Source organism: Mus caroli, chromosome 3 (assembly GCF_900094665.2).
Source record: "Mus caroli chromosome 3, CAROLI_EIJ_v1.1, whole genome shotgun sequence".
NCBI lineage: Eukaryota > Metazoa > Chordata > Mammalia > Rodentia > Muridae > Mus > Mus caroli.
Genome location: NC_034572.1, coordinates 151,367,098 through 151,394,311, shown reverse-complemented (window position 1 = coordinate 151,394,311; position 27,214 = coordinate 151,367,098). Strand labels below are relative to the sequence as shown.

Here is a 27,214-nt window from a genome sequence, read left to right as displayed (position 1 = left end):
CCCAATATAGGGGAATGCCAGGGCCATAAGAATGGAAATGGGTGGGTAGGGAAGTGGGGGGCACTATGGGGGACTTTTGGGATAGCATTGGAAATGTAATTGAGGAAAATATGTAATAAAAATATTAAAAAAAATCAGTTCTCAATTTCATATGGAAAAACAAACAAACAAACAAAAAACAGAATAGTTAAAACAATCCTGTACAAAAGAACTTCTGGAGATATCACCATCCCTGATTTCAAGATGTACTAGATAGAGAGCAATAGTAACAAAAACCACATATTAATGACATAAAAACAGGTTGATCAATGGAATCAAATCAAAGACCCAGAAATATATCCACACACCTATGGCACTTGATTTTTTTACAAAGAATCAAAACCATACAATGGCATCTTCAAAAACGGTGCTGGTCTAACTGGATGTCTGCATGAGAAGAATGCAAATAGATCGATATTCATCACCCTGCTAGTCTCTTCTTAGTCACAGCTGATTCTTCAGCCCATTCATCCACATCCATTGACTCAGAAAAGCAAAGGTTTTACTTTAGTGATTTTGAGCTCTTGTTAACCACAGCCAATTCTTCAGCTCTAGTTGACCAGTCACTGCACATAGGAGCAACAGGAACACCAACCTACCCAACAAAACTTTCAACCCCAAATTTATCCTGTCTATAAGAAATGCAGACAGAGGCAGGATACAGAGCAGAGACTGAGGGAATGGCCAAACAACTTGGGCAAGTTGGGCAATTGCCCCAACTTGAGACCTATTCTATGGGCAGCACCAAATCCTAACACTATTAATGATACACTTTTATGTTTGCAGACAGACTAGCATGGCTATCCTCTGAGAGAGTCTCCACTAACCAAAGACCTAGGCTGGACCTAGGCCCACACAGTTGTAGCAGATGTACAGCATGGTCTTCATGAGGGTCCTGAACAATCAGCGGGGGTTATCCCAAAAGCTGTTGCCTGTCTGTGGAATGTTTTTTGATCTGGGCTGCCTTGTCTGGTCTCAGTGGAAGAGGATGCACCTAGCCCTGCACAGGCTTGGTGTGCCAGGGTAGGGGATACCCTGGGGGCCTCCACCCTCTCAGAGGACAAGAAGGTGGGGAAGATTGCTAAAGGGAGTGACTTGGAGGAGGGGCAATAAGTGGGATATAAAGTGAATAAAGTGGATAAAATGGGGAATAAAAGAAAACTCTTTACTGCCTTCTGAAATATCACAAGCCATTCTCCATTATCTGTACTTTACTCAACATTCTTTTTGTTTGTTTATTTTTGTTTGGGTTTTTTTTTTCTTTGGTTTTTCGAGACAGGGTTTCTCTGTATAGTCCTGGCTGTCCTGGAACTCACTTTGTAGATTAGGCTGGCCTCAAACTCAGAAATCTGCCTGCTTCTGCCTCCCAAGTGCTGGGATTAAAGGCGTGCACCACCACGCCCGGCTTCTGCTTCTAGGCACCTACACAACAGCCCACTGAGTTTTGGACACACATTAGCTTTTCCAGTCCAAAGTTCCAAAGTACTTCCACAATCTTCCCCCAAACACAAGGTCTGGTCTGTGACAGCAATACTCCACAATTCTGATAACAATTTGCCTTAGTTAGGGTGACTAGTGTTATGATGAAACATCATGACTAAAATCAGGTTGAAGACGAAAGGGCTTATACTTCCACATTTCATCACAGAAGAAATTCAGTACAGGAACTCAAATAAGGAAAAAAAACAGAAAGTGGGAGATGATATAGAGTCCATGGAAGGATGCTGCATACTGGTTTGCTCATCATGGCTTGTTCAGCCTTATTACAGAATCTAGGATTACAACACTATCACAACACACAATGGGTTAGACTCTTCCTTATCAATCACTAATTAAGAAAACTAAAAAAAAAATTACAGCCGGCATTTTTTTTTCCAATTAAAGTTTCCTTCTTTCAGATAACTGTAACTTGTGTCAAGTTAACATAAAACTATCCAGCACACTTTGTTTCTAAGGAAACATCAATTTCTTTTCTGATTATAATCTATTATATCATATAATTTAACCTGTACTGGCCAGATTTTGTCAACTTGACACAAACTATAGTCATTTTGGGAGAGCCTAAATGGAAGAGATACCTTTATAAGATTGGATTGAAGGCCATTTTGTAGGCCATTTTCTTAACGAATGATTGATGTTGAAGAGTCCAGTCATTGTCTCCCATAGGTAGGCCCTGGGTTGTAAAATAATGCAAACTGAGGAAACAAAGAGGGAGCAAGTCACTAAGCAGGATTCCTCCATTGTCTCTGCTTCAATCCTAACCTCCAGGCTCTTTCCTTGAATGTCTGCCCTAACTTTACTTCATGATAGTTTGTTAGCTATAAGATGAAGCATATGTTTTTCCCCTAAGCTGCTTTTGCTCATGATGTTTATTACAGGAATAGAAAGCAGAATAGGATAAATCTATTGTTTTATGTTTATTTGTTGTTAAAGTTTGTATAGTTTACTTTGATAGTGATCTTTAGTGTTATTCCACTGTGATCTGAAAAGTTAGAACAAATAATTTAAATTATTTTTTATTTTCTAACCCATGCTTTGTGGCCAGGCATCCTATTTTGAAGAATGTTTTATAGACTTCTGAGTACTATATAAACTTTGTAAGTAACTTGAGATGATACAATTTAAGTCTGTAGTTTATTGTTCAGGATGATATATTTATCAATGAAAGTAAAGCATTAAGGTCTGCCACTACTTTTGTCTGGACCTATCTTTCCTTTATGTTTTGTGGAATTTATATATTTTTATAAAATTATTCACATCTACATTTAATGCACATGCACGTATATTCTTGATCTAACTTTTGATTAGTGTTTTCTTTATTAATGTGTAATGACCTTATTTATACTCTAATTACATTTTTACTTGAAGTCTATCTTTCAGAATACGAGAAGAGCTATTCCAGCCCATTTTCTGCTTCCATGTGTGCAGTACGTACATAGGTTTTCACCTCTTGACTTTGAATCTATCTTTGCAAGTGAAGTTAGCCTTTTGCATAGAATAAAGTGTTGGACTTTCTGTTTTGATCCAATAGGCTACTTTATATTTTTTAATGGATGAGTCAAAGATATTAACATTTGAGTTACTATTTAGATATTTAGTGGTGTGTATAAAAGTTTGGTACTTTTTCTTTGGTTAATTTGAATATCGTTTTTCTTTTCTTTTTCTCTTCTCCACATCTTAAAAGAATTTTTTGTCTTGGGAATGTGATAACTTGGGCTGGCAGTTATTGATCATCAGGATTTGAAATATAACATTCTAACTTATATGGCTCTTAAGGTTCCTATAAAAGGTCTGGTGTTATTCTGATAGGTTTTCCTTTGAAAGTTAATTAGTGTTTTTCTCTTGCTACTTCTTCTATGTTCTTAGCATACTCAATGTTTATATTATGACACAGAGAGTATCTTCTTGGGTTATTTCTCTTTGGGATTCTAAATGCACTTACATGTCCATATCATTTCTAATACTTGGAAATTTTTCTGTTATAATTTCACGAAATAATTTTTAACCCAGTAATTTTTGTCTCTGCACCTTCTTCTGTTACATAGATTCTTGGATTTAATCTCTTGATAATGCTTCAGTGTTCTTAAGTCTTATGTTCATGTATAGTTTTCTTCATTGCTGTCTGAATGCAATCTGTAATCACCCTTCTCTTCTGTCCCTGATACGCCTCCTTCTGCCTGGTCTATCTGTAATGCTTTCTATTGTGTCCTTATCTGATTCATTTCTGTTCATCAGTTATTGTTCATTTTTCAAGATACCAACCTCCTTGCTCAGTTTCCATTGGATGAAGTCTGGTGGTAATACTGGATATTTCTTTCATGTTGCTTTTTGATTCACTTATTTTGATCCTGAATTGACTTCTCTTCATTTATCTACTTATTTGAATCCTCTTTGAAGACACTAAATGTTTTTAAGGGGGAATTTTTAGTTCATTGTCCAGAATTCCAGTTATTTTATGATCTTTTCTTGCAGTTATTAAGGCATAAGCTATAAGGGGGTTACATTTATTTTTTTCATAGCTTTCTTGTTTTGTCTTGTGATTTACACATCTGTCTTTCAGTTCTTTGCTTCTTCCATTATGAATTTTTTCTTGGATTTTTGTTTGTTTGCTTGCTTTTTGGGCTTTTTGGAGGGGTCTTCTTAATGGCTAGTCTTCTCTTGGCTTTGCAACCTCCACTTGTGACATCTGTTCTATTAGTAGGTTATATTTTATTTTCTTCTAAGTTCCAGTAGTCTTTGTCCCATTATATAATTTTTATTGTTAGCTTTCAAGTTGATACCTAAATTAAAAAATAAACAATTTAATTAAAAAATGTTTCCTTTAATGGACAGAGAATGTTGAGTTTAAGAGAGCAGTCTCACAATAAAATCCATCTAACAAATATACTTGAAGAGTCTTACGGACCCAGGGTCATTTCTTACTCAAAAATTCTCCCTGACTTTTAACATTCAACACTGACAAAGCAACTATTTTTGTTTATAGTGCTCATTGAGGTTGATCTGCCCTGCCAAACCCTACCAGCTATGATATTATAAGACCTGTATCTCCATGAATCCAAAGCCAACAAAGTTTTCTCTTACCCCAGTCACCAAATATCTAAGAAAGTCAATTGTTTCAGGATATTAACAATTCTTAAAATTGACAGAAAATGTTGGCAAGGATGTGGAGAAAGAGGAACACTCCTTCATTGCTGGTGGGATTGCAAGCTGGTATAACCACTCTGGCGGTTCCTCAGAAAATTGGACATAGTACTACCAGAAGGTTCAGCAATTCTACTCCTGGGCATATACACAAAAGATGTTCCAACTTGTAATAAGGACACATGCTTTGCTATGTTCATAGCAGCCTTATTTATAATAGCCAGAAGCTGGAAAGAACCCAGATGTCCCTCAACAGAGGAATGGATACAGAAAATGTTAGGATACAGAAGGAGTGTCATTTACACAATGGAGTACTACTCAGCAATTAAAAACAATGAATTCATGAAATTCTTAGGTAAATGGATGGATCTGGAGGATATCATCCTGAATGAGATAACCCAAACACAAAAGAACACACATGATAAGCACTCACTGATAAGTAGATATTAGTCGAGAAACTTAAAATACCCAAGATACAATTTGCAAAACACATGAAACTCAAGAAGAAGGAAGACCAAAGTGAGGATAGTTCGTTCCTTCTTAGAATGGGGAACAAAATACCCGTGGAAGGAGTTACAGAGACAAAATTTGGAGCTAAGACAGAAGGAAGGACCATCCAGGGACTGCTGCGCCACTCAGGGATCCATCCCATAAACAACCACCAAACCCAGACACTATTGCATTTACCAACAAGATTTTGCTGACAAGACCTTGATATAGCTGTCTCCTGTGAGGGTATGCCAGTGCCTGGCAAATACAGAAGTGGATGCTTACAGTCAATTATTGGATGGAACACAGGGTCCCCAATGAAGGAGCTAGAGAAATACCCAAGGAGCTAAAGGAGTCTGTAGCCCTATAGGAGGAATAACAATATGTACTAACCCCCAGAGCTCATGTCTCTAGCTGCATATGTAGCAGAGGATGGCCTAGTAGACCATCAATGGGAGGAGAGGCCCTTGATCTTATGAAGATTCTATGCCCCAGTATAGGGGAATGCCAGGGCCAGGAAGTGCCAGTATGTGGGTTGGGGTGCAGGGGGCGGGGGTATAGAGGATTTTCGAAGACGAAACTAGGAAAGGGGATAGCATTTGAAATGTAAATGATGAAAACATCTAATAAAAAAATTGAAACACTGCCCTCTGTGTGTATAGTTTTACCTTAATCAAGAATTCCTCAAAGAGAATATCTTGGTAAATATTGCAGACATCAAGAAAGAATTATACACAAAGTTTTTGGCACCTAACAATTTAATATCATCATGCCTTTTATTTTCAAGTAAGGTTTAGACCTGCTCATCCTAGGAATAGATTATCATTTCAATGATTTTAATAGTATGAGTTAAAGAACTTGATTAGCACCTCATAAAATTTTATAGTTTAATATCTAACCATATGTAGATGCATATTGAATAGCTAGTCTTAAAACTCTCTGGTCTAACTTTGTAAATTGTGAATTTTTAGATGTCAAGCATCTGCATGAAGTTTTCTGAGTGTCATCTACATATAGTTAGAAGTAGTGTTGGAGACAGGAAAAGTTGGAGTTTAAAGACAAAAGAACATTTGCATTTCAGTAGTTCTACAATTCTGTGAAACCACTGACATCATCAGTACACTTCATTGTATAAATACTGAAGGTGGTCAAATTTCCTTCAAGGTTCATAAATAATAGTTGGGGGTGGGGGAGGTGTCCTGGGCCTTGTAGCCAAAACTTCTTCACTGTCACTTCTAGTGTTGTATTCACATTCCACCACAAAATGTCTTTTGTCTGGATATTTATGGCACAAAGTGAGATTATAATCTAAAGAAAAAGGAGAAAGAAGGCATGTGGTTTAAAATAAGATATTATGGTGGCACTGAATTTTAGTTTTGGGTTTCAAAAGTTTTCTCTCATTGGAAAGAAAAACAATTTCGCCTACCTAATGGGAGGACATCTTTTCGTTTATGAAGGCCAGAAGTTACTTGTAGCCAGCTGTGATGCTGGATAGAATTTGAAATGTTTTGATAGGAGAGTGGATCATCAAGTTAGAGTAAGAACTTCTGAGTTGTAATGCATACAGTTCTAAGCTCAGATGAGCTTTTTCTGTCTTTTTCATAAGGGTGGGCCCAACATACAGCTTTAGGAAAGACGTGAAAGACTGTGAGAAAGAACATTCTAAGCAGTACTGAAAAGAACTGGAAACTTGCAAAGGATGTCTTTAATGGTGCATAAGCCGTGATAAGCTATTTTAATAGATTTTCAATTCCTATCTAAATTTTTTCACAGCATCTCCTCCAGCTGAGACATTGTAACTTACAGCGAGATGTTCACAGAACAAATCTGGGAAAAAAAAAATAGAGTTCAACAAAGGTCAGCTTTAATAAAAGTGTCTTTTCAATATTTTTTGTCATTTCTTTGCCATTTTCAGAAGTTTTACACTGTTTCACAATGCTTTTTTCTTAAAAATCTGGTTTTCCAAAATGCACTCCTTTCCTCTTCTATATGTAAATTAAGGGAAGTCTCCCTAAGAGGCCACCAACCTTTTCACCTTGACCAGATAAAGAAGTAATCCTCTTCCATGACTATCTATAGATGAAGTCTTAGTCTCCAGTCTCTTCCTAGACAATTCCTGGCAGCCTGGGGTGGAGGAACGGTGCGATATTTAACCTTGAAGACTTTTCATATTCCAGATCTAAGATACATGCCAGCACTTTTGGGAGCCCACCCAACTCTGAGTAGCATCTGAATGTCACAGTCCACTGTCATTGGAGAGAAAAGGGGGAGGCTCCTAGCCCTATCACTTCTAAATCACAGAAGAATCCCGGGATAGAAGGAATTCGGTTTCGTCTAGAGAGCAGGGGTCTAAATATAGCACTAGTTTCATCACTATGCTTTTTAAAGCTTTTTGTACATGTCTGTATTTTTCTGTGTGTGCTTTCCGGTGAATATGTATGGAGGAGCGAATATTCCTGAGTTCGGGGCAGAAGGAGCAGGATTGTGAATAGATGAAAGGAAGTTGGGAAACACTTCTCATTTTTGCACATCCCCTGAACAGCAATCTCAGACCAAAATGGAAAGGGGTCTTGAAAACTGCCATTGACTCACTATATAGCCACTAGACTCAGAAGCAGACCTTTTTCTTGGGCAGCCTGCAACCTGCAGCCTGCAACGCAGGCAGGGAGAAAACCCCGAGGAGGCACTCCTGGCGGTCTCTTTGCTGAGATAGCAGGAGCGGCAGCCTGCGGAGCCACGCGCAGCGTCACTGAACTGGTGCGGGAGCACCCAGCGCACAGGCCTGGAGCCGCGGTGCTGGCGGATTCCCGGCGCTGCAGAACACCGTGCTGCCAGCAGGAGCGCCCCGGGCTGGTGGGAGAACGCCGGGGGAGCCCGCGCTGCCCCGTGCGAGCCTGATGACACCTGCTTTGTGTACTCCAGGCAACTGAGGGACCTAGAGAGCTCAGCTGGCAGTCTAAAAGCTGCCGGCGGTAACGGAACCAGAGAAAGCTAGAACATCTCATTTCTCCGCGGGACTGAGATCTTGCTCCTCCAAATTGCAGGGAGTCCAAGTAGAGGTCACAAGGGGCAAGCAAGGTAGTCCAAGAATGGCTGAGGTCTGGCAAGGTGGTGGTCATCCTCTCTGAGCCCTGGAAAATCTCCTTGACATTTTTCACACTTTGAAGCAGCTGCAGCTGGTGTCGTCGGAAAAGGGGGTGGGAGGAAAAAGAGGGGGCGGGGAGAGTGGGGAGTCACAGGCGCGAGCCAGGAGCAGCGCCTCGTCTGCCAATCCTGGCACCTGTGCGCCAAGACGCGGCACCACGGAGGACCCCGCTCCGGGCCAACCCTGGGCTCCAAGCCACGGCCACCCAGCCTCTGGGCAAGCGCGACCTGCAGCCGCCCACCCAAGACCCCCGCTGCCACCCGCAACTGCGGGAGCGCAGGAGCCCAGCCAGTGCTTGCTGCGCCCCGGGCCAAGGGGTCCCTCGCCCCTTCAGAGGCGTCGCGGCCAGCCGGGGCAGCAGCCGAGTTGGGTACACGATTCGCCCGCGCTGCCGTTCTCTTCTCCACCCAGGATTTATTGTCTGTGGAGCCTTCTGGGGGCGGGGAGGGAGCTGCGCCTCCGCCGCCGCCGCCGCCGCCGCCGCCACTGCTGCTGCTACGGTCGCTAGCGCGGCGCTCTGGGCGGGCGGAGGCCGGGGACTGGCCGCAGTGGTGCTCCGGGCGGGCTCCCGGCTCCCCAGGGGCGCCTCTCCTCTCCTGCACCTGAAGGGCAGTGGCACCATGGTCTGACACCGCATCTGCCTGGAGTCCCCTCTGCCTTTGCTTCGGAGGACTCCCCTACTGGCTTCACTGCGGACCCCAGAGCACTTTAAGGAGTAACCCTCAGCAGCTGCAAGGCCTTCGCTCCTTGGACCCTCATGGGTAGTTTCTGCTTCCGGCGATGTGAGTAGGGCATTGGGGGACCTCTGCCCACGGTCCAGGAGTGGGGATCTGGGAGGCTCAGGTGGCCCGGGTGCCTCAGCGTTGAGGCGGTTGCCGGTCTGTGGAATCCAGCGCTAGCTGGACAAGTGCTTAGGAGCCCGTCGCTTTGGATGGTCAAGGGACTCTAAAGGGTTACATATTGCGAAAAGGAAAGGTGAGGAGCGAGTGCGGGGAACTGATGCTGGGACCGCGGGGTCCTGAGAGATATGGCTTTCTGCATTTTTTTTATCCTGGGGTATCCAGTCTGCTTTCCCCGTGGTGTGTGAGGGATGGAGCAAGTGTGATCTACACACACACACACACACACACACACACACACACACACACTTGTGGCAGCACACACTTGTGCTTTCTCTTGGAAGGTGTATTACTGTCTTGGTGTCTATAAAGGAATTATTGGGGTGTGTGTCATTGAGGGTGAAAAGAAAAGGGTGGGGTTTGGGGAGAAGAATGGGATGGAAAAGAAGGAAAGACTAAAGGACAGAAAGAAGTGGGAAGGGATGGGGCGAGTGCTTTCCTTGGAGTCTGAGAAGATGCTTGGCTCTCTAAGCCAGGCAACTCCTTTGTGTTCTGTGAGAGAAGCTAGGGAACCTCACTGCTCCTGGTACAGCTCTGGGTCCCTTGGCATCCTCCGGGGTCTTTTGGGATTCAGGACATGCCTGGGATTGTATTTGAAAAAGGAGCAAAGACCGCCAATATTGGGGTAACTGTGACACCCTCCTTGCGGACAATTAGCTGGGCTACCAGAGATCTCCTATATCATCAAATTTAGAGTCAAGATGGGGGCGGGATGGGGGTGGGGGCTGCACAGATTGTCGTTAAAAACAGTGACTTCATAACCGAGATGGCTGCAAAATTGCTTCATTACACTACTTGGCCATCAGGGTTGGGGAGAGAAAAGATCCGCCTCCGCCCCCCACCCCCTTCTTGCTGGTTGCCCCTCCTCACCAAGGCACAAAGCAAGTGGCACCTCACCAGGCAGGGAAGGGGTTACTTTCACAACTCCTGGGAATCGGCCTCAGGAAGGAACCATCTGTGACTCCCACGTTCCTTTCCAAGTTCTCCATCAAAAGGAATCTCAGAAAGCAGGAGGGGGTGGGTGGGAATTGAGGCAGCGGGCCTCCACCTGCTCTTTGCTATTACTTTCCCTGTACACTTAAGCACATCGGAATTACCTGCAGTGGTAATTGGGTCAGCAGGAGAGCATGTGCACCCGAGTCTCTAGATGGGGCTCTGCTGATGGATGAGAAGCAATTTGTGTTTGAGCATATTTTAACCTGAGCAAAATTTCTAAGCACAATAGAGGTTTCATCGCGTGGGCGAGCAGAGTGCGTACCAGTGAAAGTGAACACGTGATCCCTCCAACGCAAGAGAAACTGTATTAGGAAGTAGCTTTTCTTTGTTTCAAGCTGAGCCTATGAGAAGCTCAGCATCCCAGTTGCTGAAGTTCCCTTTTATTTGTAATAAAGTTGACCAGAGGTGAAAGAAAGCGAAAGGGAACTCAGCCTGAGATGCCTCTTGTTTAGCAACATCCTACATTCTTTGTTACAACGTTCCCTGTTCCCTCCAGTACCCTCCATTCCGATATCTGGTCCCAGCTGGTTCCTAGTTTGAAATGATACATTCCCTCTGAGGGCATAGGTGAAAGTTCTTCAGACCCTGAGCACAAGCACGTGCACATGGGTGCTCTAGAACACCAAAAGCTGCTGCCTTTCTGAAACACGTGCTTCTGTCTCTGGTTCAAGCACTCCCAGTTGCTGGATTCTAGAGAACCACCTGGAGGTCTTGCTGGGAATGAATAGAGCAGTCTGCCTGGCTTCCTTGAAAATACTCATCACAACAGGGAAGGGAGAGAAAGCAAGGTTCAGGGGTGATTTTATTTCTCCTTAACTATCTGAGATTAAAGTTATTTAGAGGTGTACTTCGCAATATCTGTATTTGAGTTCCTCAGGTTTACAAAATGTCCTGAATGCTGATAATCTATTAATTTAGTGTAAGTGGAGGTGATTTCCTACCCAATCGTTAAGGGTAGTTACCTAACTTGGGGAATCTCTTACTTCCAAGAGACCTTAAAAAGCTGATGTCTTTAAAATTTGAGCTGTATATGTCCTACCTTGACAATGCCCTTCCACCACACCAAGATGTCATGGGAGAAAAGGCACCCTCAATTTCCAGAATATACCATGAGCTGAGAGATCTTTATGCACATTTCTTTTTAATTTAACTTCTCAAAAAGATGTGTGCTCACCATGGCAACCCTTGCCTCCCACATCCAGGCTCCTGCACATATGCAGCTTCAGAATTAGAACAACTTCATAAGAAATGAACTTGGTCCAATTACAGGAGCCATGTTTTATTCAGAATTTTAGCATGGCTTTAGGCAGGCATGAATATTTTCTCAATTAATATAACATTCCATTATATTTTGTAAGCTTTTAATTTTTCCAATATCTCCATATAATATAGAACATAAACATGAACAGTTTAGTGTACTTTTTATTTGCTTTGAATTTTTAGAAACTGTGAAGATATTGTTATTACAAATCTTTACTGCATATGAAAGGCATCCTGTATTACTATCAGATTGCTAATCTGGGGTATTTCCAGTACATAGTGCATGGTCATAATTGTAAAAAAAAAAAAAAAAAAAAAAGGCTCTATTTGAATTTAAAACACTACATTTTTACAATAGCTGAAAAGTTGTATATATTAGATTTTAATTGACATTAATATCTCACTGATGCTGTAATTTTGTTTGTTCAATGCCTGTAACCCAGGTGTAAGAATTGGTCACACATTCCACACGACTAAAACTTTACTTTACACCTAAACCAAGAATACACAGGGAAAGACTAATTGCTCATAAATTTATTGATGAGTTGTTTCTGGGTTGTTTTTTGTTTCTTTGTTTTTTGTTTGTTTACTCCACAAAAATTACTTCATGTTTTAGAAAATTCTAAACTTTGAAAATATGTGGTGCTCATTAAACTCAAGAATTATAGTAGCCACACATACCAGCAATGAAAACATTATTTTGTTCTCTTCAGCAACTTACTTTTCAGTGCATCCTTTGTACTCCTTTTTGGGAATAAGAGAGGTCTGATTGTTCATGGGTTTGCATCTTGACTTTCAGAACAATTCTAATCTGTGACACAGAGGACACATTCAGTTCATGTTACTCTTTTCTGACTCTGAATGATATCCCCATGGAATGATAAAGTGGAGAGTTTCTAGGATCTTCTGAGAAACTTGATGCTTTCTCTGGCAATCTCTAAGGACCACATCAGTCTCCCATTGGGTATTTTACTGTTTCTATATCAGAACATGGAATTTGAACATAAAACAATTTTAACAGCGTAAAGCTACTGTCTCTGGGGAAGTAACAAAGCAGAAAGTATGGTCTTTAAGAATCCTTGAATCGGGATTCACTAGGCCTACATTCACACCACCAAGCAAAGGCCATACTTAATTTATATCAGGATTCACTCTGTGTTACATATTATGGACTTTGTCAAATGCATAACATCTGACAACCATTTTAATATTATACAAAATGTTTTATTGCCGTAACAGCCTTTTATATCATACATGCTTATCTTCCCTCCACTGCAACTTTAGAAATGCTGAAATTTATACTCCTTAGTTTTGCCTTTTCCCATAATGTCATATAGTCAGATCGGCATGTGTTTGAATCAGTTTCTATGATTTACCAATATTTGCATATGCCTTGAAACATCAAATTATGGATTTGCATAATACTCAAAATTAAAAGTAAATGTACCATAAAGCAACAGTGTATGGAAGGATGTACAAATCAACAAACTTATATTTTAGGGGTTTTATTGCTGTGAAGAGATACCATGACTATAGAAACTAAAACATTTAGTTGGGACTGTCTTACTGTTTAGAGGTTAAGTTCATTTTAGTCAATAGCAAGAATCATGGCAGTGTGCAGACATGGATGGTACTCTACATCCAGAGTTACAAGTAGCAGGAAGAGAAAGGATCATCTGGCCTTACTTGAGAACTTAAGAGTAGACATGGAGAGACCCATGGCTCCAGCAGCATATGTAACAGAAGATGGCCATGGACATCAAGGGAAGGAGAGGCTCTTGGTCCTGAGAAGGCTCCATGCCCCAGTGTAGGGAAATGCAGGGAAGCATGAGTGGGTGGGTTGGTGACCCAGGCAGGGAGGAGCTTGGGGGCAGGGTTGAGGGGAGAAAAGGGGTTTTCAGAGGGGAAACCAGGAAAGAGGATAACATTTGAAATGTAAATAAAGAAAATATCTAATAAAAAAAGATAATAGTGACAAAAAAAAAGAGAGGGAGAATTTGAAACCTCAAAGCCCACCCCCAGTGAAAGGCTTTCTCCAACAAAACCACACCTCCTAATCCCTGTCAAGTAACTCCTCTTTCCTACAAAATGACCTATGTGGGCCATTCATATTCAAACCACAGCACTCCCCAGGAAAGTCCTAACTCTGTTCTTTGTGCAAGGTTTGAATCATTAGGAACACCCATATCTAGAGAAGTGGAGTAAGAGGAAGCTGGCCTTAGGAGCCTCCAGAGCAACTCTACAATCACCAATAACATGAAGATTAGTCGGCTAAACTGTTGCTGAGCTAGAAACCATTTCCAACCGGACAGAGTTCTGCAAGGAAAGTGGTTAGATGAAAGTCAGGTTAGATGAATATTTGTTAAACTTTTGGGTATAAGTCAGTTTTTCTGTGGTAATGAGTGTCTGTGTATGTACACTTACTTGTAGTGGTAGGATAGCAAACATTACAATAAGATAGCTTAAACAGTTCACTCTCTTCCTGTCCTGGAATTAGGTGTGTGCACTGAGGAGTCAGTGAACACTAAATGCCTGCTTTTCCTCACAGAAAACAGTGGTGAGCTGAACTCACACTGTTAGGCACCAGTCCCTAACCCCCAGGATGAGTAAAGAACAGAACTTCAAAATTGTACTGTAGGAAGCTTCATTCCCACTATTGCAAATACTGAATGTTTGAGGCTCGAAAAGGTTCAAAGGTGTGAACTGAAGCTCATGGAGTAAAAATCCAAAATGTTTTCAAGTTATGCATGTATTTATATATTTCCACCACTTCCTCTCCTCACCCCAATTCCTCTTCTGTTCTTCAGATCGAGAGCCTCTTACTTTATACTTATTTCTTTACATTTATACATATATTATACACATACAAAAACTACTTAGATCATTTGGTGTCGCTTTATGTACATGTGTTTAGGTACACTGATAACCTCTCAGTGTGGTTGCCTGAACAAAACTTACATTTTCTTGATTTATAAAGAAGTATATTCTGATCCAGATTTTCAAAAACCAGCTACATATTTGGCAACAACATATATTACTTTTGTGACTATCTTAACATGAGTATAAGAGATACTCTTGTTTGTATTCTAGGAATAATTAACTCATGGAAGAAGTGTTTTATCTCCTGTTAGAATATGTTACACTAAAATGAATTAAGAAAATTTCAGCAAAGCATGCAGGGTCAATATCTGTCACCTATTCTTAAACCATGATGGTAGATTTGATCAATAACCTCTTTGGAAGTGTCAGATAGGCTACTTACATTATTAATCAAAAGAGAAAGTTTATCATTTGTCACTCAAAGACACATGGAATATGTATTAAGTAAATGCATCTCCGGAGATTTCCCATGTTCACTCCGTTTCATTGATTGTTCATTGCTTTAATAAAATCTCCCCATCAGTTGTCATTTTAATACACATGAAACATGATACATTAATAGCAGTGATCAGGGATGACATCAAAGCTTATATTAGCATCAACATAATATATATAAACACTTTAACCATGGAGTCACTGTTTATACTGACTGACTTTCAAAAGATATTGTTTCTCCAGTTGCCCTGATTATCTTTGTTTTACACCAAGTTCAGGTTAGTTGAAAATTATCTTAAATTATGGGAGAGTTATAGTGTGCTGAAGGTCATGCCTATAACAAACATATTAGGCTAGAGACACACATGCTTTCACACATGTACACCTGTGTTCATATAAGGGCAGAATTACACTTTGTGGAATTTAAGGGATAAAGTAGGAACAAAACAACAACAAAAAAATGTGTTTCTATGAGGAGAGAGAGAGATAGAATAGCTGACCTGAAAAAGAAACTGTTTTGCTACTGTCATGCATTAACAGTTCACCATCAAATATTCCTAGGAAGAAAAAAGAACGTAGCATTATAAACAACAGGAAATCAGAAATAGCATAGAAAATCGGGGAGCCAACATCCGGAAAAGTTTGAATTAATTTGTTGAGAAAATTACCGTATTTTAAAGAGGAAAAATACCTTTGTGAGGAGGCAAAATATCTTTTAGAAGACTGCATAACCAGGCTATGGGATAATAGAACGAAACCAGAGTGAAGCTGAGACACTGTGTGCTATGAAGACATCAGTGTATTAAGATGGTGAATAATGGACAGAAAGCTGAGCTATGCCAGCTGAATACCAAGATATGCTGTGACACAGATGGTGTGACTAAAATAATTAAAATGTGTAGATAATTAGATTTCTTGAGTAGTAAATGCTCAGTGGTCTGTATTCACCATAATAGGCACCTCTCAGAGTCACAGAGGACGGAAAGGTACCTGGAACCACTTTCACCACATATGATGTGCCACTCAATGTTACGCAGAGATGGTGTACTTCATGACATAAAATTTTTTTCTTCTCCATTTCAAGTGCAATTAATTTTGTAAGACAATTATAAAGGCTATGGTGATTAAGTTATAAATACCTATATAAATGTTGAGTGAGTGTTAAACAGCAGAGATCTCCTGGGATAATACTGAGTGTGGAACAATATGTACAGGGCGTATATGCACACATGGTATGATGCTCTGTTTCTCAACATGTGTGACAAAAGAATCTACTTTTTCATTGCTTCTTAAAACATCAGAGCTGGACAAAATTCCAGAGGTTGCCCTATATAAGAAAGGAAGTTGAAGCACAGAGAAATGTGCTTCTTTGTTCTAGATCAAAGAGCTGTAAGTGGGAGCAACTTCTTGAGACCAGCTCATAGTGTCCAACCTTTGCCCACAAAACTACATGTACAGAAGTGTTGTAGCATTTATACCATAGGGCATGAGCAAGAACTTAATCCAATAGATACAGTCAACTGAGCCCTTAGCACCACACACTTATTTTTCATTTGGGTTTTGGACTAAATTTTTCACTAAGATTATATTTGGTTTAAGGTTTTTCAACAATTACCTTATATTTTCCCTTTGATTTTAATTATATAAAACACTTTAATATCATAAATGTAGCATTTATTAAGTATTCCATATTAGAAGATGCCTTTATTTATGAATTAATAATAATAATAAACATAGAATTAATTTTTACTATATTGAAGTATTCTAAATGTGATAGAGTCTATCTTAATGGAAACTAAAATTTTCTCTTAGGTTATTGATTTGTTTTATAATAATTCCAGCAACATGAATATTGGATGATGAGAGATGTACAATTCAGTCTGCATAAATAAATTTTTTTCTAAATTTGTTGATTTCGTTAGAGGCCAGTTGGTAAGTTTTCTTATACAAAACCAAATTATTTAAAATATTACAGCTTCATATAAAATGTTACCTTAAATATTGATTATGAAATAATTCTAATTTGGTAAGATAAAGGCATTACAATTGGAGTTTGTACAACACATCATTTTCTGTGTTTTACCCACCCTTCTGTGATTTGCTTATTAGTTTTCTCAACTCCAACACCCCAAATTTTTCTTCCATCTGGTGAAACTCAAAAGTTACAGGTTATATTACCTTAGCAATAACAAATTTCCCCTTCTCAATGTGTTTAGTATCTGTTATATCTTATTTGTTCTGTCACACGACAAATTGTAAGCAAATGACCCATGTGCTTTCTATGTGATAACTATACATTCTATAGCTTTGGTAATAGGGAAACCAAGGGAAAGACCCTGTTATTGTACAAACAAAACATGTTGACAGTTTTAGCAGTCCTGAAACTTAGATGTAAGCCTCTTAAGATATGTACTTACCTTATGGTCAGTGAAGCACAGAAACATTTGCAAACAAAAGTGTTAAGGAAATTAAACCTATAAATCCCATCTCACAATGATATTTAAGGCAGATTAGGGGGTTGTAAGGCAGCAATGTAGATAAAATGCTTGCTGTTGCAAGTGTGAGGTCCTATTCAGATCTCCAGAATAAATGTAAAAATGCTAAGTGTGGTGTAATAGATTTGTAATCCCAGTGCTGGCAAGGAAGATAGAAAGAGAATCCATGGAGCTTGATCTTAAACCAGTCTAACCACTTTGGTGAAATCCAGGTTAATTGAAAGACCTGTCTAAAAAAAAAAAAAAAAAAAAAAAAAAAAAAAAAAAAAAAAAGAGGGAAGCAATTGAGGAAGGCACCCAATGTCCAATGTCACCACTTGCATCCATACAGGCACACAAACAAGAACATAGAAATGTAGCACGTACACGCACACATAAACACACACACACACACAGAGAGACAAAGACAGAGAGACACAGAGAGAGACACACACAGAGAGATTAAATCTTGTTAAAAATTGTAGGAATACCATAGTGACTAACTACTGCCTACTGAGCTGCATATCAACACAGACATTCCTCCCTCCCTTTCTGAACAGCTCTTACTCATTCTGGCCTTCAATGTGCAGTCTAAGGCTCGTGGGTGTGACAGAATGGAACATATTTCTGCAATCTGAGAGTGCAATCCCACACACCATACAACATGACACAGTCTGAATGTCCTATGTCTGTGCTGACAGGAAGACAAGATGCCAACCTCCACCAGCATGGGCCTCCGCTCACCCTCATAGTAACAACTGTTGTATCTTTCTGGTCTAGTTTTATTTAGTGAGATGGTATATAAAGATGTACTGTTCTACATGCTTGTGGTGGCTTACTTGTTAGATTTCTCATATTTAACATACCTAAATTTGCTTCCTGCAGTCAGAAAGCTTTTCAGTTAAATTCATACACAGCTGACAACAAGGTAGGATGTGAACATCAGGGACTATCTGATAAGGACATATTTTTTTTCTACTTCTGTATGTGAAGAAACTGCCCCAACTGACATGATGATTAACTTACAAATTAATATCATGAAGTAGATAAATATTAATAAGTTAACTTATGGCCAAATGTAGTGCCTCACACCCTGAAATCCCAGTACTCTGAGATTTCTGGATTGAGATCTCTGGATTGAGAACTAGAGGACAAGATTGTTGACAAATGAGCTACCCAATGAGACTAGGTTTCAAGAAATAAAAGAGGAAAAAAAGAGTATATCTCATATTGAGACAGATTCCCTACTCACTTACAAAACTAGCACATGGTAAGGGCAGGTTCAAGCAAGTGCATGTACACAGGGCTCCAGGGCTGTATATTCTTATTATCATAAATGTTTATGTAAATAAATGTATACATTTCTTGTCTCATACCAAGACCATCATCTTCTGTAGCAGTTGGCATGGCATGTACTTCATTTGTTCCAAAAGGCATGCTATGATGGAGACTGCTAACCATGTGCTTGTTGTGCCTGATGCATTTTCTGCTGCTGCTATAACTGAATTTTGAACTGAGATATTTTATAAAGGAAGCTTATTCAACACATAGAGTCTTGAGGCCCACAAGCTATGAGCTGCATTTAGTGAAACTCTTCTTGTTGTGGAAAATACAGAATCTAGATGCCTTGTAGTATATTAAATGGAGTGAGGCTGAGGCTCAGAGACAGAAGCAACCTAATTTTTATAATAGAACCACACTCAAATAACTCTTCAATTCATCCATCCATGAGTAGGCTCCATTCTCATGTTATAGTCAGACTGGGACATTGAAAATCCTAGGAAAACACTCCATCATTGAACTACACTCCTACCTTTTCCTCATCTCTTAAAGGTTCTTCCTGGCTCCATCTCTTAAACACCAGCAAGAGATGACTTTCAATATGGGTGTTGAGAAAATTTAAACTACAGTGGCCAGTATCTCTGCAGTTAGTCTTAGCTAAGTAAATTGACCTCTTTATTCTACATGAGGCCAGACAGCTCTATTGCTCATAGGTCTATCTCTTCTTTGCCTGTGTCAAGTTCCCACTATTTGCTGGACTGTGTTCTAAATATTCTCTCTTTTCTGACAGGATTTCATTATGGGATCAGGTGTGAAAAATAGAAATTCAAGAAAAGAAAGAAATCTGTATTTTGATTCTGGAAATATAGATTAATTCTTCCTTACTTAAATTCTGTTTACTAGCTTTAATATTATTGTTTAACAGTTTAACATTATAGAAGACAGATCATTTTATTGGGAGCTATGAGTTGCAGACCCAAGAGCTAACATTATAATAAACATAATGCCTGCTAGTGTTTCAACTGAGAACAAAGGCAACAGAAAGCCTTAGAATACCACTTCACAGTTTCACACTCTTTCCTTCTGGAGGAGAGACCATGAAAATTTTACCTTTGAACTGAATAATTATCACTGTCAATTGGTAAATTCTTTTTAGAGTAGTTAGTTGAAAGAATACCATATTGAATACACAGCAGTTTAATGAAGTACACCATTCTGTGAGTGCATTGTTTGCCTGCCTCTCTTTAAAAATCATCACACCTTTATGTTGTGTGGTTATAAGTGATCGTCATAGGATCCTATTCATACCATTGTTGTTTAAATAATAGTGGCTGGTTTAGATATGCATCCCAAGCCAGCACATGCAAAGGAACTCTCTCACTTTGTGTACTTCTAGGAAACTAGCTCATGTCTCAATATAGATTAGACACATGTCTCACTGTGTGAATGAATGACTGAATGGAATTGCCCAGTTACAATTCTCTAGGCCTTGGTAACACTTACACTATGATTGAATAACACTTTTCTTTCTGAGACAAGCATAGGAACATAGTTTCCAGCCTTTCGTTCCAGTTAGATGTGGTCTTGAAACATGCTTCAGCCAGAGTGACAAAAGCATCTTTTCTGAGAGAGGCATTTATGGGTCAGTAAGTTGTGGGCTCTTGTGTGGCAATGGTAAGAAAGAGTGTTGTGATGAAGTCTCCATTCATCTAGACCCTAAACAGGTACACCAAGTTACATACGTTCAGCAAGTATTCATTCAATATATAGCTTGACCAACACAGACTAGGCTGAGATTCAGGGGTTGTTATCAGAAATTACTACTAGGACTCCTTTTTCTCAGTCTAAGATGAATTCTAGTGAAGATAGATTTCTGATGTTCATTCAGTATATGGCATTGTGGTTTTAGAGATATTATATAAACATGCCTGTAATGTAATGATGAATCATGAACACAGTTCACTTAAGAACATCATGCATGTTTTAAATGTTTTTATTCTCAGTTTATAATTTTGTGTGTGTTTTCAAACACAGTCCAGCATCATCATGTTTTCTTATTCTGTGTATTTTTACGATAATTTTTTTAATGAAAAACCAAGCTGATTATTGTTGTAGCAGTAGAAAGGGTTAAGATAAAAATACGTGTTTTAGGTCTGCTCCTGAATTAAGTGAAGACAGTTAATGAAAAATAAAACTGGAGTCAAAAATTATTCTCTAACTTGAGAGATTAGATATGTGAAGGTACATGTTGCAAACTGTAGAATCTTGTAAAAGGAGATAATTTATTCAAATGCAGTTAGAACACTGACCTTATTAAGAAGGAAACCAAGTAACAGGCTAACATATAGAAGCAGCATAATTAATCAAAGTAAATGCACCTATGTAAAATTACTAGAAATACATTAAACATTTTATGGGGAAAAATAGGGCCTCCTTTTAAGGAAAAAAAATGTGTTTTCAAATAAATGAAAATTGGGTATGCAACAGAATGACTCATTTTATTTTGCTATCTTGGTTTCTTTTTAATTATTTTTTGGCATGAGAAGAAAGCATGAATACATACCCTCTTCTTCTGAATACTAATTTCTTCCACCGGTTTCTATTTTGCTTTATAGTTTAGAAAGGATGCTTGAGTTCTAGTCTTTTGTATACTGATTTCCTGGAATGAGAAAAGATTTGGCTCATGTTTAAAGTTTTTAGGCCCATTCTTGTTACATTAGCCAAAGCAAGTCACCTAAGCAGCCCAGCAAGACAAACAAGTAGTTTACTGAGATCTACATAGACATAAAGGCTCAGTGATAACATGAGGATGACAGGCCTTTTACCAAATCTGTATCTGTTTCTTGGTGGGGTTCTTTTTATTTGTTTGTTTGTTTGTTTGTTTGTTTATTATTTATTTATTATTATTTTGGCAAAAAGAAAGTTTGTATGTTTAGTATAGTGCCTTTAGGTGTACTACACCTTAGTTCCCCACTGTACTGAAACACACTTGTATGGCCAGCTGGAGCAGAAGAGTCAGCATAATTAGCAGGGGACCAGCACCATTGCAAAGAATCCTTTGCTTTACTGGGACTATTAATGCTGTTTAAGTGGAGCCTAGAAATTAGTGGTGATTAAGAAGAGACCAGCATCACTGAGGTGAAATTTGGGAAGTGTTTCCTGAAAGCACAGGAAAGCTGTGTTCCAGGGGCAGCCACAGTTGTGCCTTCTATTGGCAACCAAACTTGGTAATGTGCAAGAGTCACCCAGATGGTACTGGATTTGAAGGCATGAAATGGCCATGAAGAACAGCTGAGGCTTGGCATTGTGAGAGGCCAGGAGAGGCCACTGGTGAAGGTGCAGTCCTCAGTGGGAGTTGAAAGCTCAGCACTGAAGAAGTGATACAAAAAAGGAGGAACTTAGCACTAGGAAGAGAGCATATGAGGAGATACTGGTGCAGTTGCAGCCCAGTTGCAGCAAGTAATACCAGCAGTTTTGGAAGAAATTGTCTATTTTGAAGTGACTGGAATTTTATTACATTTTTATCTGTAAAGACTGTAGGAATTTAAAGTAATGTATGTTTTAATATGAGATCTTGGGGATAAATAAGGAAAGGTTGTGGCTCAGTAGTGATGTATTTGTGTCAATTGGACAAGGAGTCTGTTGTACTGGCTGATTTTTGGTCAACTTTCCATAAAACAAAGTCATCAGAGAGGATGAAAGAAGCCTCAGTTGATGAAATGCCTTTATGAGATCCACTTGTAAGACATTTTCTCAATTAGTGATCAATGGGAAAGGTCCCAGCATACTGGGCTGATGGTTCTGGGTTCTATAAGATAGCAGGTTGAGCAGGCTAGGGGGAGCAAACCAGTAAGCAGCATTCCCCCATGGCCTGCCTCTGTCTACATGAGCATCTGCCTACAGGTTTCTGTCCTGTTTGAGTTTCTGTCCTGACTTCCTTTGGTGATGAAGAAGTAGAAGCATAAGCTGAATAAACCCTTTCCTCCCCAAAGTGCTTTTTGGTTGTGATGTTTTGTTGCAGCACTAGAAACCCTAACTAAGATGGGTATGAACAAATTTTTGGTTTTCTTTGAATTTAAATGCATGTTCAAAACTTCCCAAGGTTTTCCCTTTGCTAAGGGAAACTATGGCTAAGTAGTAGAACACTAGGAAAATACATCCAGCTTAAAAATATAGATTTACACTCATTTAGTGCTTGGTGACAAAGAAATTTATATCTTTTGATGCACTGGAGCTTAGTTATGTAATAAAATTTTACCTTCCAGCCAGAATCTGGAGTTAGGGAGCCTTTCATATTTTAATAATGGGTGCACTTTATGAGATCTGAGGTGCTTATCAATACATACTGCTTGTAATTCTGTTTGATTACTGTATATTATTATGCCTTCAGCTTTGGATTCCATAGCTCATGTTGTTATTGTTTGTTTCCTTGGTTGTTTAAACCAGTAGGATCCTAAATTTTAGGAATAACAAAAAAAATCTCTGAAACACTGTTCCTTGGGTTTTTTTTTTTTTTCTTTTCATGATTTGTAGTCCTGTTGTCAAATGAAATTTTATAGAGACCACCAAAGATAGGTAAGAAGGCTGTGTTTAAAATGGCTGTTTTGTGTTCAAAAGTTGCCAAGCTAAAGCATGATTGTTTTATAATTTCTTATTTTTGTATTTCAACAAAAATAACTCTCCCAGTTAGGGAAATTAAATAAAAACAGGCTGAGCAAAGTGACTTGAATTGTCTTGTAAGTACAGATGGTTATATTATACTGGTTCTCATTGTTTGGTTGATTTATTTGATGTTCCCTACAAAAGGCTTTAAAAGAGGTTCACTTTATCACACCTACTATGAACATGCAGGTGTTTGGGGTTCCCCTCTTGCTGCTGCTTACTCTCCTGTGTTCTACTAAACAAGGAAACCGTAGAACGTACAAAACTTCAAGACATACCTATGATATGGCTTATCTAGCCGAGAAAGAAATCTGTAAAAGATCAAATGATTGCACCGAAGTCCAACTTGTTAAAACAATAAGTCTTTGTTGGGAATGAATATATGAGTTACACACAAGAACAAGGATAATTCAAAACAGTGCCGCACTAACATGCCCACCTCACCATGGATGATGGTTCACAAAAGCTCAGCCATGATCCTTCTGCAAACTTACAGGCAGGCAGCTAGACAGGGCCAGGAATCTTCTCTTGGCCGCTTGTCTAATCAAGCTGCCCCTTTGTATTTGTTTATTCATTCTGTTCAGGAGTCTCTGAGAACCTTGCAAGTTTCTACTTTCACAGACCTATGTCATTTTTTTAAGCCTCCTTAGCCTCATGAGGCCCTCCTTTCCTTCCTAGAATGTTTCAATTCATATGAAATGTTTTGTAAGATGGAAGCTTGGTTCAGAGGATGAGGACATCTCTATAGCATATCTTTGGTTTATACCTGCCACCTCCTAGGATCTCCTACTTTCTACATTTCCCTGTTGAGATTGGCTAAATATTTTATCAAATTATTTTCTGTAAGATGTTCAGCAAAAGAAGTTGTTCCTGGGGCAATGGTGTAAGGTTAGGTGAGTTCCTTTAGATTCTACATCTCTTATTCCTTGAGATAAAAATATAAGTAGGTGTTCTGTAGAAGCCTTGTGCACTAGAAGACAAAAGATTGTGTCATTCCAAGTTATTTTATCTATATTTCTGTCTTGCTATCTGCTATTCTGGCCTTTGAAACTTTAAAATACCTATCAAAATTGTATTTTTCTCGTATCTGTGGTTCAGTGACATGTGTATTAGATCACAGATTGCTTTCAAAGGTTTTCTGTTATTATTTTCTGACTAAGTGACCTTAGGAAGGTTAATAGTTTAAACAAAGCACATCACAATGTATTCATTTGAAGTAAAGACAACAATAACAATCAGGTGCTGATGCTTTAATGGTCCAATAATTTAGCCAAAATACAGCCTAGCATTAGTATTACCTCTATAATACTTTGGTTGTGCCTTTGTGACTATCTTGCCCCTCCCTCACCAAAACAACTTATTAATTTGGCATTCACTTGGGGATTAATATTTGTCTTGTTTCTGTCAAAGTCCAGCTTTACCTCTTACCTGACCAAACACTGGTATGCATGGAAATGCCTGAGGACTGAGGTCATTTAATATGCTACTGAGGACACTTGGCAAATTTTCATTTTCCTCTCTATATGAACAGAGTGGTTACAGAGTAGAAAGCTCTCCCATCCTCTTCTCATGGACATTGTATGTTTAGCAGGATAACAGACACAATGTCCCATACATTTTTACAGAGATGCTCCACTAACCCCTAACTAACCTTTCTGATCCTTGTTAATGTTTTGTCTCAAACATTTATAAAATTACTTTTTTGATTTTACTTACAAATTGAATAAGAAAAGATAAAAGAACAGCAATTCAGTGCAGGAATATATGTATTACGTATATTCCATTTTATTCATATAATCTGATATAATCCTCATCAGCTCTGTGAAATAATATGATGTCAGGAAAAGAATAATGCTAAATTATCATGTAATACCACTATAATATAATATATCATTATATAATCACTTTGACTGTTGAATTTCTTTGTGCCAATCCATCAATCAAACTGCATAGACTTAAAAATGAACATTTAAAGAAAAGCTAGAAAATTATATAAATGTTTAGAATGCCAGGAAAATTCCATGTTACAGAATATTCTAATTATTTTTATTTTTCAGGTAATATCTGAAATATTTGCTATTTTTATAGATCAGGCTATACCTCAGTAGTCTAATCCAGCCATGAACCATTTAGGCTAAAATAACGATCAGGTGCTCAAGTGTGCCTACTGGTGGGCAAGACTTTTACGGTACAGCCAACCATTCTGTCCATTTGAATATAGGCCAGAGGAAGGAATTCATGCTTGGTAATGTAAACATTGCCAAAACCCATTGCTAGGGAAGTCACACACCTGACTGATGGTGTTTTTCTAATGATCAATTTGTCAAACTGCCTTCTAACTCTGTGGGATTTTTGCTGCCCAAAAACCTTAATCAGGGAAGCATTTTGTTGCAGAGGATAGTAGTTAACTACCCAAAATGTTAAGAATAAGTAACTGTGAGTGCTCAATCATAAATGATACACCTGTATCAACACCCTCCCTCCATGCAAAGTTTGGGAACAGGGAGGAAGAGGGGATGGAAAGAATGTAAGAGCTAGAAGAAAGAGGAGAGCTGTGAAATACTGTCCTTTTGGACATGACATGGTCATTGCATACATGAACTCACAGCAGCAGTGGTTACCAACAGAAGACCTGTGGAAAATCAAACTAATATAAAATCCCTGCATGGAGGTGAAAGAGTCTCTTCAAGACCTAACCTAGCTGAGGTACTGTTGGAAGTTGATGGTTGCAGGAGGGTCACTTTTCTTTAGAAGTGTGGGTAATGGAAGGTTCCTCTTGCCCCATTAGGTGATCCCACACCCAAGCACATGTAAACAACAGTAATTAAACTCAGTTTGTTTAGAAAAATAATAGCAGGACATAAAGTTAGAGGAGAGATGAGATGAGGGTCTTAGGGGAGTTTAATAAGCTAAGTAAGGGGTAGATATGATCAAGATGCTTTAGTACATATGTGAAATTTTCAAAGAATATATCTATAAAACAGGACTAGGGATATGGCCCAGTAGTAGAGCACTTGCCTAACACTGATAAATCCCAGGATTCTACACTAGAAATGACAAGAAAAAGCATACAAATACCATGTGCATATTTTCCAGTAATGCATGTGTGTTTATAAACTGAATAATTGTAATGAAAATTACTCTGCCTACGTAAATAACATGTGATATTCATTTGTACCACAGTCACAAAAGGAAAAGCTTTCAAACAGCCTGTAGATGTCAAGAATAAGTTGTGAACCAGAACAGTAAACATTTCTTGGAAGTACAAGATGTGATAAAACATTTGCAGCCAGTTAAATGAGGGCCACTGACCTTATCAGAATGACACGGCCATCTACCAGAGAGTGCAGAAAGAACTGCATGAACTATTACCAGGAAACATAGCCTTCTAAGAGTTTTAATTAGCACACTCTCCCATTGTTCATCTTAAACATCTTACAAGATAATGTCTTTGGTTCCTTTATGCCATAGATTAATATCAACTCCTAAAAGCTTTGCTTACAAAATTACTCTAGAAATAGAAGGACACGGAGTTTCATATAAATCTATGACAGAAGAAGCTTACTTTGGACTACATTTACCATTTATACAGTGGAGGGACAAAGAGTTTGTCTGACATTTGGCCTTCCTGTTTCCAGTCATGTTAGTCATGTTAAAGGATAATTCAAACTTAGAATTAAATCCATGTAGATTAAAATACTGACACATTTAAGAGATTGTTCTTTCCCTCTCTTAGTGTACCCATAAACAAAAAACTGAAGATGATTGTATTCAATCAGTCTGACTTCATTCGCCTTGCCCATCTGACCAATTAATCTTCTCCTGTGTGTGTATATATGTGTGTTTATACTTATGTGTATATTTGCATGTGCATACAGAAGCCAGGCACCAAACTCAGATGCAAGCTATTCCTTGGGTACTGTCTCATGTCCTCCTCTCCTCTCCTCTCCTCTCCTCTCCTCTTCTCTCTCTTTCTCTCCTCTCTCTCTCTCTCTCTCTCTCTCTCTCTCTCT

At 39.0% G+C, this 27,214-nt stretch overlaps 1 protein-coding gene across 11 annotated transcripts in view; it reads left to right on the top strand.

Moving 5' to 3' along the window:
- The first annotated feature begins 7,934 nt into the window (after window positions 1–7,934).
- Lrrc7 (leucine rich repeat containing 7) overlaps window positions 7,935–27,214 on the top strand; it is a 461,164-nt gene continuing 441,884 nt past the window's right edge. For 10 of the 11 annotated variants that reach the window (XM_029475024.1, XM_029475018.1, XM_029475023.1 and 7 more), the window contains exon 1: window positions 8,399–9,096. In XM_029475024.1, coding sequence (XP_029330884.1) covers window positions 9,095–9,096 — 2 coding nt within the window. In that variant the 5' untranslated portion in view covers window positions 8,399–9,094. Of the gene's footprint in view, window positions 9,097–27,214 lie in introns of all 11 variants that reach the window. The other variant, XM_021157471.2, reaches the window with a different exon arrangement.